Here is a 12,384-nt window from a genome sequence, read left to right on the forward strand (position 1 = left end):
TTAACTTTGCAATATCATCTTCTAGAGAGTGTTGTTGATGGACTGCTTGCAACGCTTGAGGCTGCATATCTTGTCTGGCAAAGGGACTGGCAAATCTGGAAGGAATTAATGTTAGCCTGCTAGTTGAATTCTTAGCAATAGCCTAAATGTTTTCCCAATGAGAACGATACTGTTTTACAAATTGTAAATGAAGCTCATGGCATCCTCCTGGCACAAAATATCTACTTGAAGGCAGTTTGGCATGAAACCAAAACGGCTGTAATCTATCTCACAGCTCTCCTATCTGCAGTTATCCTCGACTGCATGAGGTGCGTCCTAAGGCACAAAAGAATGACTTGACCAGTGAAAACTTTACTTTATATGGATCAAACCCTGAGTCTTGGAAATCTGTATTAATGAGTTTTGCATCGAAAAAGAACTGATGCATGCAGGCCTGTGCTTCATCTCCATCACCTGTGGAGGATATCGATTCATCTCTTTGCTACACAGCTCAAGCTTGCGTCGGTGAATGAGTGCCAGGATTCTGGCCAGGAAGAAATAGATGAATGATGCTGTGGAGACCAGAGTCTAGATTGTGATAAATCTCTCGGTCCAGCTAAGTAAAGAAAGGTATTCAAGTCTCCTTTTCCAAACTCTTCTTATTTTCAAGAACAAGGCTAGTCAGCGAGTGGGTCCATATCCATGTCCTTAAGAATATTTATTTTCCAAAAAAAAAAAAACTTGAACCATGAGAAACATTAATAAAAAGTGTTTATTTATTAAAAAGCATTTATGTGCCTTTTATCTGAACCTTGACTTCCCTAAATACTGTAGGCACATATATTTTATATGTGGAGTTCCATACATTCAAGATATTTAAATTATTTTAGTATTTGATTTATAATTTTAAATCTTTATTGTTTTTCTTTATTTGATTTATGAATTTAACGTTTTATTATTATATTTAGGCATATTTTAATAAATAATATCCTTTTATATATATTTATTTAGGCCTAGTATACTAATTGCTTTTAATATAGCCTATTTACATAAAGTTGTTTTATTGTTCTTTATTTGATTTATGAATTTAAATGTTTTATTTTTATTTATTTTTTTTATTTTAGTAAATAACAGATAGATAGATAGACAGACAGATAGACAGACAGACAGACAGATAGATAGATAGACAGACGGACAGACAGACAGACAGACAGACAGACAGACAGACAGACGGACAGACAGATAGACAGATAGATAGATAGATAGACGGACGGACAGACGGACAGACAGATAGACAGACAGACAGACAGACAGACAGATAGATAGACAGATAGACAGACAGACAGACAGACAGAGGGATGGATGGACGGACGGACGGACAGACGGATAGACGGATAGATAGATAGATAGATAGATAGATAGATAGATAGATAGATAGATAGATAGATAGATAGATAGATAGATAGATAGATAGATAGATAGATAGATAGATAGATAGATAGATGGATGGATGGATGGATGGATGGATGGATGTCCAGTAGATGGCGGAAATGCGCCAGTTAGTTTGCCAACCGCCATTCAGTGTAAAGGTAGGTAGTAGAAGAAGAAATGTGCTCACACATCAGCAGGAAGTAAATACTGTCGCCGACTCGTACTTAATTGATAACTATTTCTATTAGTAAAAACAACCTTATTATCGCAGATCTATTTAAACATTATAGTGCTCTTTTTGGAAACGTAAATAAAACAAATACTTTACAGATAGATTGTAGAGGTAGCCTGTAAAGTGGCATTTGTTGGACTATGCCCTGTCGTGTCATCTCCTGCGTTACACTGCTGCTCTCTGTTGGAATATTGATGGATGTGGTTAAAGCTGATGAATTTAGTGAAGAAATTAAACCTCCAGACTGGAGAAAGACCTTAAAATCCATCCGGAAAGGGATTCACAGCGTGGACGCATACCTTAACATGGCTTTGGACCTGATCGGAGGTTCAGACGGACGGTGTCACTTTAAGTGCAGCGACGGTTGGTCATATTTTAAGAGAGATTAGACATCAATAACTGACAAAAAAGGTCATATTATATATATATATATATATATATATATATATAAAATTCAACGTTGAAGGTGTTTGACATAAAGGGAAAAGACGTAGGCTACACCGTCATTAGTTTGGTGTAACTTAATTCTCTTTATTGGCTGAGTTGGGTGTAATCCATTACTATGTCACTAATGACTGTAATCTGATTACTTTGCCCTTGAAATATTAAGTAAGGGAAAGTTAAGAAAGTTAATTTTCTGTAATTTATTTACAGCTACCATCTAATGATACAATGTATTTTATTGTAACCTTCTCCCTTTAAATACTTTGGTCAGTTCAAGAATAATTTATGCAATTTTATATTATTTTATATTAAATAATTAAAAGAGCAATTTCGTGTCTGTCCTTGTATTTTTCGACTGGTCGAGGTTGATATAGGATTTAGAAAGCATTAAGTAATGCAATACTTTTTGGTAAGAGATGATAAGTAGTACAGTAATCTAATTACACGGTTGAAGATGAAATTAGTAGCTATTAATGAATTACTTTTTCAGAGTAACTTAAGCAACACTGTTTATAGGATACTCACCAGTTCCTCGCCCCAACTACAAATCCCCTCCACCCAACGGATGTGGCTCCCCACTGTTTGGATTTCAGGTGAGGAGGGAACGCATGCAGTCACTTCTGTTGTTGTGTATTGGTATCACTGTTTTGTGGCTTTCACGAATTGTCTGAGATTTAAACGCTTACTCTTTTAATATTCTCATTGGTGGACTGCAGTTTGATGTTGGGATGCCATCTTTGACCAGATGCTGTAATGAGCATGATCAATGCTATGATACCTGCGGGCGAAAGAAACATGACTGTGACGAGCAGTTCCAGGTCTGTCTGGAGAACATCTGTAAGAATTTACAAACGACACTGGGCTTGTCCCAAAGTGTTCAAGGTAATTGACAGTCTTGCTAATATTGCGTATCGTCTTGTTTCCACCACAGAATAAAAAAAGTATTTGCAAGTTTATATCACAATTCTGAGAAGAAAAGTCTGAGACTGTGAGATACAAACTTGCAATTATGATTTTTCTTCGCACTGTTGCTAGTTTATCAATGCTTTTTTCAGAATTGCGAGTTCATTCATACTTTATAACTCACAATTGTGAGTATATCTAAAAAAAAAAAAGCCAATTGCGGGTTATAAAACTTGTAATTGCAAGACAAAAAGTCACACTTAGAGATAAGTTTTATTGGCAACACTTTACAGTAAGGTCTCATTTGTTAACATTAATGTATTAACTAACTAACAATGAGCAATACATTTGTTACACTATTTATTAATCTTTTTTAATGTAAGCTAAAAAAAAAATCCAGTTAGTTCACAAGAGCATTAACTAATGTTAACAAATACACCATTTGATTTTAATAATGTATTAGTAAATGTTGAAAAATGGAAAAGTATTGTTAATTCTTATATATCTATTATATTATTTATTGTTTGCCATTTGCAGGATATGTATAGCTTGGCCTATTATATCCTAGTGTATTTCTTGGACATTATGCTGAGGTAAAACCTTTAACCCATGTTTTCACAGCCTGTGAATCAGCAGTGACTGTGCTGTTTGATACTGTCATGCACTTGGGATGTAAGCCTTACCTGGACAGCCAAAGATCATCCTGTATTTGTCACTATGAGGAGAAGGCTGATCTGTGAACACTTCATATGAGATCTGCTGATCGATTGTTATTGTCTCAGGGTGCAGCAGTAATATATCTTATGTTGGGTTTTTTTTTTAAGTATTTGTTCATTGCAATGTCGATGTCAGTTGTTTATTTTGTAATTACAAAATAAGTGAGATTTATTTAATGTGATTCTAAATATATAATATATATTTTTATATTTGTAAATGTATAAAATGTGATTCTAAACACTACAAATATAATGTATAAATATAAATACAGATGTAACTTTGTGTGTGTGTGTATATTTAAATGCATATATACATATATAGTGAATACAAATAAAGTGACACGAAAAGAAATCAATTTATCATGGTTATATTCTTCTGTAACCTAAAATGAGTATTTACTTAAACTAGTATGAAATGACACAAAGGTTTTTGTTTTTTTTGTAGTACCGGCGTATCATACCACCTTTGGACACCAGTGGTGAGATACAGTATGGTAAATATAAAATGTGATATTTTGTTATGAGATAAAACGGTTATGATTTTAAACCTGAAAAGATTAATAAAATATCTTTACATTACAGCAAGTGAAAAACCTTGATGCGCTCATAATCTGAATCATGACTATAGCATTAGACACATTCCCCTTTCACAGACAAGGTTTAAGCTAGTCCCAGACTGAAATGCATGTTTGAGCTGTTTCAACTGAAAGCAGCTTGCACTGACTTATCTTAAAATACGCCAGTGCCATTGTTTTGTATCAAGATGCACACCAGTAATGTTTTTTTTTTTCTAAGGCACAGGCACGTTTATCAAAGCTACTTAGATGTCCTAATTTAACTAAGGCCTAATCCTGGCTTAATCTAAGCCCTGTATGTGAAACCAGGCCATTATGTAGAGTTGTATTCAGTATGAACATGCTCATTTAATTGAGACGACCTTCAAAAGGTCTACACACCTGTTTACCTACAAACATCACCCTGACATGATTAATAAATAACGTCACAGTACAGTCAGTCAAAGCTTTTCCAAATCAGAATTTTAATTTAAAGACAATGAGTAACAGAGTAAGCAAATTGACATCTTTATTCCTTAACGTATCAGTTTGCATGTTTTCACGATAGCCAATGGTTTAAGCACTTTTTCACAGTAGGTCCAGTAACAGCTAATTTCACACACTCACACACACACAAAAAATAATATTTTACATGATTTCGATTATATCTTTATATGAAGATATAAAGTCAACATAAACAAAATGCCATTTTACTTGTCTTTATTATTTTACCATAAAACAGAATTTTCAATGAGAATCTATGCAGGGACTTATTTAAGATTGTCAAAAGTGGGATGCCAGAATAAATTCTGATGACATTTCTTTCAAGGCATTTAATAAAAGAAAAAAAAATTCTTTGGAATAATATTGAATCACTGCAGAACAAGACCAAGTACTTACATTAAGTACATAGGGTTCATTTTGACTTTAAATATTTACAGAAATATAATTATATGGAAAATAAAGGCCTTTAAAATTTAAAACATTCAAATAACATTTTTCTTTTGAGAAAAAAATGTGCAAAAAATGCTTGATAAACAGTAGAATCATTTGTTTTTGGTGTTTTTTTAATTTATTTTTATCCATAGTTAAATCCAGTATGAAAAAAGAACAGCAACAAACCAATCTAGATCAATAACGTGCTACATCTGGTCAAGCAACGTCTGGGTTATGAATGAACAGTAGTATGAAGAAAAAGTTGTAAATATTTGTAATGTGCCTGTTGATCATGTCCAATCTGAGAACTGAGGCTGTGAGAGCAGACGCTCATATCTCATCTATCTTCTTTTAGTTCCTCCAAAACCTGCATCAGAAAACACCATAATTATGTATCACCAAAACACATTTCTAATTGATGTCTAATGGGTTACTCAAGGCAAAATGCAGCCTCGGGAAAACGGCTTTTATAAAAACCACAAGAGCACATCTAATACCTGTAATAGAGTTTATAGCTTTATTATTTGCTGGAGTTTACCTGAGGCGGTTCGTGTTCCTGAGCTTGTTTTTGGTGCAGGAGGAGGAGAAGGATTGTTGGAATAAGATGGTCTAGGAAACCCCATTGGTGGCTGGCGTCTACGATCAACATAAAAGTCAATTAGTGCAGTTAGATTTATATTTGTTGTTAGCAAATATAAATCTTACTAAAAATACAAACAAGATCCAAACTGCCATGATTAACAACAACAGTTGCAAACAGTACCAATGCCATTAAATAAAAGATAAATACTGTTAAGGTGTGGTCACATTTACTATAGTTGGGAATTTTCTCGGGCGAATAGAGTGGTGCAGGGATGACGTATTTTTGTAGGCCAAAACAAAGAAACGAGTTAGCATTTTAGCACTTCCGGTTCCATCGTCCCGAAGTCGATGTGATTTTAGTTAAAAGCCTGAAATAAGGTCCGTGGTGAACACAAGCTCATGTGTCTACGACATAAAACTCACCAGTAATAACTCACTCGTGATTTTTTAAAAAGCTTTTACGTCTTGAAGAAGGCGGAGCTTATTTTTTTGTGATAATTCAAAAGCCTATGGAAAAATCTTATTGGGTTTTCGTCGAGGGAACCAGAGTGATGCTAACATCCGGGTTGGCCAACAAAAATAAGAATCCATGGCATCAGGAATTTCACAATGAGTTCTAATTGGTTGGCCGGCCAATTGAAAAGCTGCTCGGTTTGAAAGTGACTTCTGTGTAACTGTATAAACTGTTGCAAATTATGTGTGAGAAAAATGTGCTTTCTTACCTCTGATTCCCAAACAAATATCCAAGAATTCCACCTGTGCCCATTCCAGACCAGAATCCACCTCCACCTCCACCAGGTCTGTTTCCACCAGTGAAACCGGTCCAGGAACTCTGAGGTCTGGTGTACGCATCGGAAAAGCCATACCCGGGCCTTGAGCTGGAGTGGTCTTCTGAGAGAACCCACAAAACGGAAATCTTATACAGTAGCCACAAATAAATCTGCAAATATTATGCATATTTGGTTATTATGCACACTAGGATATATGGTCCCTACTCTACAGTTTCAGTTTGGAATCCTAAATATTTTGCTTTCGAAGTCGCTTATGCTCACCAAGCCTGCATTTATTGGATCAAAAATACAGTAAAAAACAGTAATATTGAGAAATAATATTTTAAATAACCGTTTTCAGTATATTTTAAAATGTAATTCGTTTCTGTGACGGCAAAGCTACATTTTCAGCATCATTACTCCAGTCTTCATTGTCACCTGATCCTTTATTACAATGTCCCACCAAACTCTTGCTCTTTGAATAGATTATTACCTGAGTAATAATCTGGTTTAAATCCAGGAGGTGGCGGTCCCATGCCATGGCTGTAGTCCGAGGCCCCGCCGAATCCCTGAGTCCCATCTCCATTGTAACCTTGGTGGCCGTGAGAAGGACTGCACAGAAACATCTTGTATACAGCATATGCCACCAGCAAAAGGAAGCCTATTGCTATCAGCCCACCCACTCCATCGCCAGACGGGCTGTTCTGGGAGGAATACTGGCTGCCAGCCTGCTCATAGGGGTCTCTTCTATGCTGTTGTTTTTGATTGGAAGAGCCTTGGAAGAAGTTAGAGGCAAAGCCTGAGAAGCCAGACGAGCCATGAGTGTTCTGCTGCTTCCCTTCTGCCGTGAGCTCTAGCGTGTACTCCAGACCGCATGAGCCTCTCAGTACATAGGCATCATTAGGACTGCTGTAGCCCTCACAGGAGACCTCCACGCGCCCAAACCTGTACAAGTTGTCCATGTCAGCCTTGCATTCCCACTATAAAGAGAGAGAGAGAGAGAGAGAGAGTAATACTATGAATAGGTCCGAGACCGTACTTAAGAGGGAAATTTTTGAGCCTGACCTGTGTGTCTATGCCATCTGATCCTCTGTTGTAACACTGCACCACCTCTGGAACAAACGACCCGCAGCCAGCGGTCCCTCCAGCGCACTGCAGCTGTAGGACGGGGCTGGAGCGGCGTGCAGTGGTGTAGCGTCCTCGGTAGAGCGTCAGCACCTGAACATCACGCAGTAACACCGCGTCTGTTGAAGGAACAAGCACTGTATTATTACTGCTTCTTATCTGTCTGTCTGCATCTGCACCGAACTGCCCTCTTAAAGATACAAAGCTAATGAAATATTATACTTATATTTTCCTTCTGGTTTGTATTATTTATGTATTTATATTTTTGTTAGTGTCAAATTGATTAATCATAATTAATTGCATCTTACATAAAAGTTTTTGTTTATATATGTGCGTAAATATATTATTATACAGTATTTATGTATAAATTATATACATCTATATATATCTATATCTATATATATATATATATATATATATATATATATATATATGTATGTAAATTTACATATATATATATATATATATGTATATGTATATATGTGTGCGTGTGTGTGTATATGTAAATTTACACAAATTTTGTTTATTATATATATATATATATATATATATATATATATATATATATATATATATATATATATATATATATATATATATATATATATATATATATATATATATAATGTTGTAAAGTTTTCTTTCTTCAAAGCAGAGACCAGTGAGACAGTTGGGATCGCGTTCAACAGAAGTTATTCTTTATTGAGAACTCCACTTTACGCGGCTGTAGAAACGTCCAACATGATCTGACGTACATAAATTTACATTGTGTCTTATAGGCATTTTAGGAGGAGGGACTTTTGAAGGTGGAGACAAATTCAAACAAAGCATGTAAATGAGTATACAGGTTAAGGAAACACCCTAGACTGTGAGGGTCTGGCCAATCCTAATTCAATCAGCATAAGGCTCCAAGAGCCATTTGGGTCCGAAAGCCATTTGCAGAACAAAAGGTGAGATTCTCAGTGAATCATTGGTGTGCTAATCCCATCAGTCTGAGTGAAACTGGGGCTCGAAGAGCCATTAAAGAAAACAGGAATTACAACTTTGCTGAGATCTTAACCTCAAATGCTAAAATCAGTATTCTTCACTGTGATGTTATGTAAGGAAGCATATCTGAAAACATATTCTTAAATTTTAACCCTTCAATAAACAAAAATATAGTTTGACAGCACTAATAATTACATATTTATGATTATTCTAATCTGGCCACACCCCCCAAATTTTGTATCACATAAAAGCACCAACTGTCCTCTTTTAGATATATTACAAAAATGTATATATTTAATTTATATGTTCTCTTCTTATCATTGTTATTATTAAATATTAAAAAATATCACATATTTATCATATTGGCCACACCTCAACAATTCTGTGCCATATAATTATATAAGCACCTCTTTAAGATGCATATTATAAAAATGTACATATTTAATTGATGTTTTCCTCTTTCTTCTTATGTAATATTAATAAAATATCTTCACATATTTATATTATCATATTGGCCACACAACCAATTGTGTGTGTCACATAAACTGTCCTCTTTATGATATATTACAAAATTATATTTTCCTGTTTTCTCTTCCTCTTATTATTAGTATCAAATATTAATAAAATATAATATATTTACACATATGTGCCCCCAAAACATACTCCTAAAACATACTCCTTATTATACAGGGTTTCTGCAGGGATCTTCAATTTAAATTTAATGCCTTTTCAATGCCATTTTTTTCATTTTTAATGCCATACACAACCCATGACTAACCATGGATATATATATATATTAACTTGATTAATCACACATTTTTTCCACAATTAAAAACACTTACATTTGTTTAGGTTTATATTAGTTTATATATTTTATAATGTAATCATTTCACAGTTAATCTACAAATGAATGTAGAGACAACATAAAGACCAGTTTTACTGATACTAATACAGCTATTGATATCTGGATAAAAATGATTTCTCCCCCCTAATTTTAAACATTAATTATAGCCATCCAACATTACAGTGTAATTGAAAGCTATATCAATTTTTTAACATTAGGCTTAAAAAAAAAATATGACAACTTTTAATTTAAGTGAACTTAACAAACAATCCTCACATAAACCTATAATAAATGTCATATTTACCTTTGGCCTTCCTGTCTAACATACAAAAAAATGATTGAATGAAGTTATCAAATAGTCTGCACAGCATAAATTATAGATTAAATATAGACTAATGCTTATTAAAGCGCTAAGAGTTCTTTAGTCAATAGCAGTGAGTAATTTTCTCTGGTGCCTTTGTTCTGATTAACTTTACTGACAGTAAGCTTTATTGGCTGCTGTCCCTTTAAGAGCAGCTGCTGACAGAAACACGGATCTAACACTCATTCTCTCACAACTCTTTGCGTTCATTAAAGACTTAATTTCACTAATTTAAGACTGCTCTTATTTTATTGTTCGTTCAAGCGCGAAAGAGGACCGTTTTCTGGTGCGCAGTCTGTGCGCACGATCTGGCGCGCGTCTTTCTCTGTGTGTGTGTGTCACATAGACAGGACATTCACAGGCAGCGCGTTTAAAAACAGCGTTAAACTGGACAAAAATAATCTCATGCGTTAACGCGTTAAAAAAACGCAAAGTGAGCTTCAACAGCGGATGTCAAGCTGATGAGAGAAAGTTACTACACATAGATAACTGCTGTCTGCCTTTTACCGTCGATCTGTGGCTGTCAGACTGCATGAGATTTTACGGCGTTGATTCCCATTGTAGCTACACAATTTAATACCTTTTTACAAACGCTGCAAAATCATTCTTTAATTTGACCACCAACCATGTTCTAAATTGTTTGTCTTCCATGCACTTTCCCAGTTTTCTGGTCTAGTTTTATTCCTGTTGTTCCTGCTGTCCAAAATTACTCGCTCCACCTCCGCAACTTTGCTCCGGCCGGAGGCAATCACCAAACTGTTTCCACGTGTTTTTAATCACACTAACATATTTTGCGACAGCAAATACAAATGATTAATTATGAAGACTATATTCAAATAAATTGATAATATAACATTTTCTTCAAAACCATAACAAAATTTAATGCCTGTAGGATTACAATTTAATGCTTTTTAATGCCATTTAAGGCCTTAAATATCGCAAAATCCATTTAAAGACTTTTAATGCTTTTTAATGCCCCGCGGAAACCCTGTTATAAATAAATATAGTACAAAAATGCACATATTTTATTGATATTTTCCACTTTCTTCTTCTGCGTTTTCTTTATATTATAATTATTATCATTTTCGTCATTATTATGTAATACTAATAACAGGTATTAGTGAAATATTATCATATTGGCCACCCATCCCCCACCCCAACTGTCCTATTTAAGATACATTTATACAAAATGTCTTCCTTTTTCTTATTATGTAACTTAGTATTACTAAAATATCATCACATGAACTTAAATGATCATTTTGGACACATCCAAAAAATATTTGGTATACAAAAAGACAAAAATGTGAACTTCAGGTCGAAAATAATTGTCTCTGAGTCTCAGCAGGGTAGCTGCTAAGTTAACAGCATCCATTAAAGCTGAAACTTCAATGCAAATATAAAGTAAGTCCAATACAAACTTATTTTACTCAGACTGACCCATCTATCTTCTCTGAGATCTCTGATTTGATTAGGATTGTTTATTTAACTGTACGGTGGTTCATATAAAAGACATTACCATCATTCCAGCAGCGGATGTGAGGCACAATCAACAGCAGAAGTTGAAGTGATAAAACTCCTGAGCTCCTCATTTCTCCGGTTGTGATGGAAAAATCACTTCTTTATCCTCGAGTAATATGGTCTGAAATGCCCCACTGTAGACAAGTACGTGTCTTTTACCAATATGTAAAAGTAAAGTCTGATGTAAACAAATATAAGAGCTCAGAGCATCATCATTCTTATCACACTTCCGCTTCCGTGTTTCTGGTGTTAGGAGCTTCTCACTATCGCCATCCACTGAAAGATGTCTTGAATCACATGCCATTGACCGCTAATAACAAAGCGGAAAAGTTTTAGACTGACAAAATGTTTGAGGCTAAAAATGTAGGTCTCTTTTCTAATAGTAACTGTAGCATCCTCTCTAAAAGTATTAATTATTTACATTAGCTGTAAACTGTTTTAAATCGCGCCTGTTAGCATTTGACCCAGCTGTAGTCTTACTTTATGGGTATTTATTTATTTTTATGAGATGAAATGACCATTAGAAATTACTATATTCAGAGGTGGACAGTAACAAAGTACATTTACTTGAGTACTGTACTTAAGTACACTTTTTGAGTACTTGAGTATTATTTTTCTGGAAACATTTTACTTTAACTTCACTACATTTGAAAGGCAAATATCATACTTTTTACTCCACTACATTTCTGTCAAGGTCCTTGAGTAGAAAGTAGTAACGTCAGTCAGGGGATGATTTTGGTTAGAAATGAAAGTCGGGTTGACTTTAGAACCCGACTGATGTTGGATCTGACGTCAACCCGATTTTCATTTTCAACCACAATACAACGTCTGACCAACGTTGGAGATTAATGTCAATCTGACGTTGGATTCTGACATCAATCTGATTTTCATTTTCAACGTTGGGTTTGGTCTTCTAAATGCAAATTTTGTCATTCTTTTGGAGCACACTAGCTTTTAACAGTAGGCCTATGGCTAACATAGTCATACTAAAAGACAAAAAAC

General features: G+C 34.7%; 2 protein-coding genes across 3 annotated transcripts; one reads left to right on the top strand and one right to left on the bottom strand.

The window, feature by feature from the left end:
- Positions 1 to 1,573: 1,573 nt before the first annotated feature.
- pla2g12a (phospholipase A2, group XIIA) lies at positions 1,574 to 4,889 on the top strand. Its single transcript, XM_084091272.1, has 4 exons — positions 1,574 to 2,005; positions 2,603 to 2,679; positions 2,803 to 2,968; positions 3,611 to 4,889. The coding sequence occupies exons 1-4, from the start codon at positions 1,783 to 1,785 to the stop codon at positions 3,727 to 3,729; spliced, it is 585 nt and encodes a 194-aa protein (XP_083947398.1). The 5' UTR covers positions 1,574 to 1,782; the 3' UTR covers positions 3,730 to 4,889.
- On the bottom strand, positions 4,721 to 11,636 carry saraf (store-operated calcium entry-associated regulatory factor). Of its 2 annotated transcripts, none has more exons than XM_084091131.1 (6): positions 11,381 to 11,636; positions 7,613 to 7,791; positions 7,041 to 7,527; positions 6,500 to 6,665; positions 5,734 to 5,831; positions 4,721 to 5,562 (listed from the first exon to the last, which is right to left on the bottom strand). In XM_084091131.1, the coding sequence occupies exons 1-6, from the start codon at positions 11,451 to 11,453 to the stop codon at positions 5,537 to 5,539; spliced, it is 1,029 nt and encodes a 342-aa protein (XP_083947257.1). In that variant the 5' UTR covers positions 11,454 to 11,636; the 3' UTR covers positions 4,721 to 5,536. The 2 variants fall into 2 exon arrangements, with proteins under 2 accessions (XP_083947257.1, XP_083947256.1); XM_084091130.1 differs by having other exon boundaries at positions 6,500 to 6,668; positions 11,381 to 11,635.
- Between the last annotated feature and the right edge of the window lie 748 nt (positions 11,637 to 12,384).

This window comes from Abramis brama (assembly GCF_963993115.1).
Source record: "Abramis brama genome assembly, chromosome: 2".
NCBI classification, from domain to species: Eukaryota; Metazoa; Chordata; class Actinopteri; order Cypriniformes; family Leuciscidae; genus Abramis; species Abramis brama.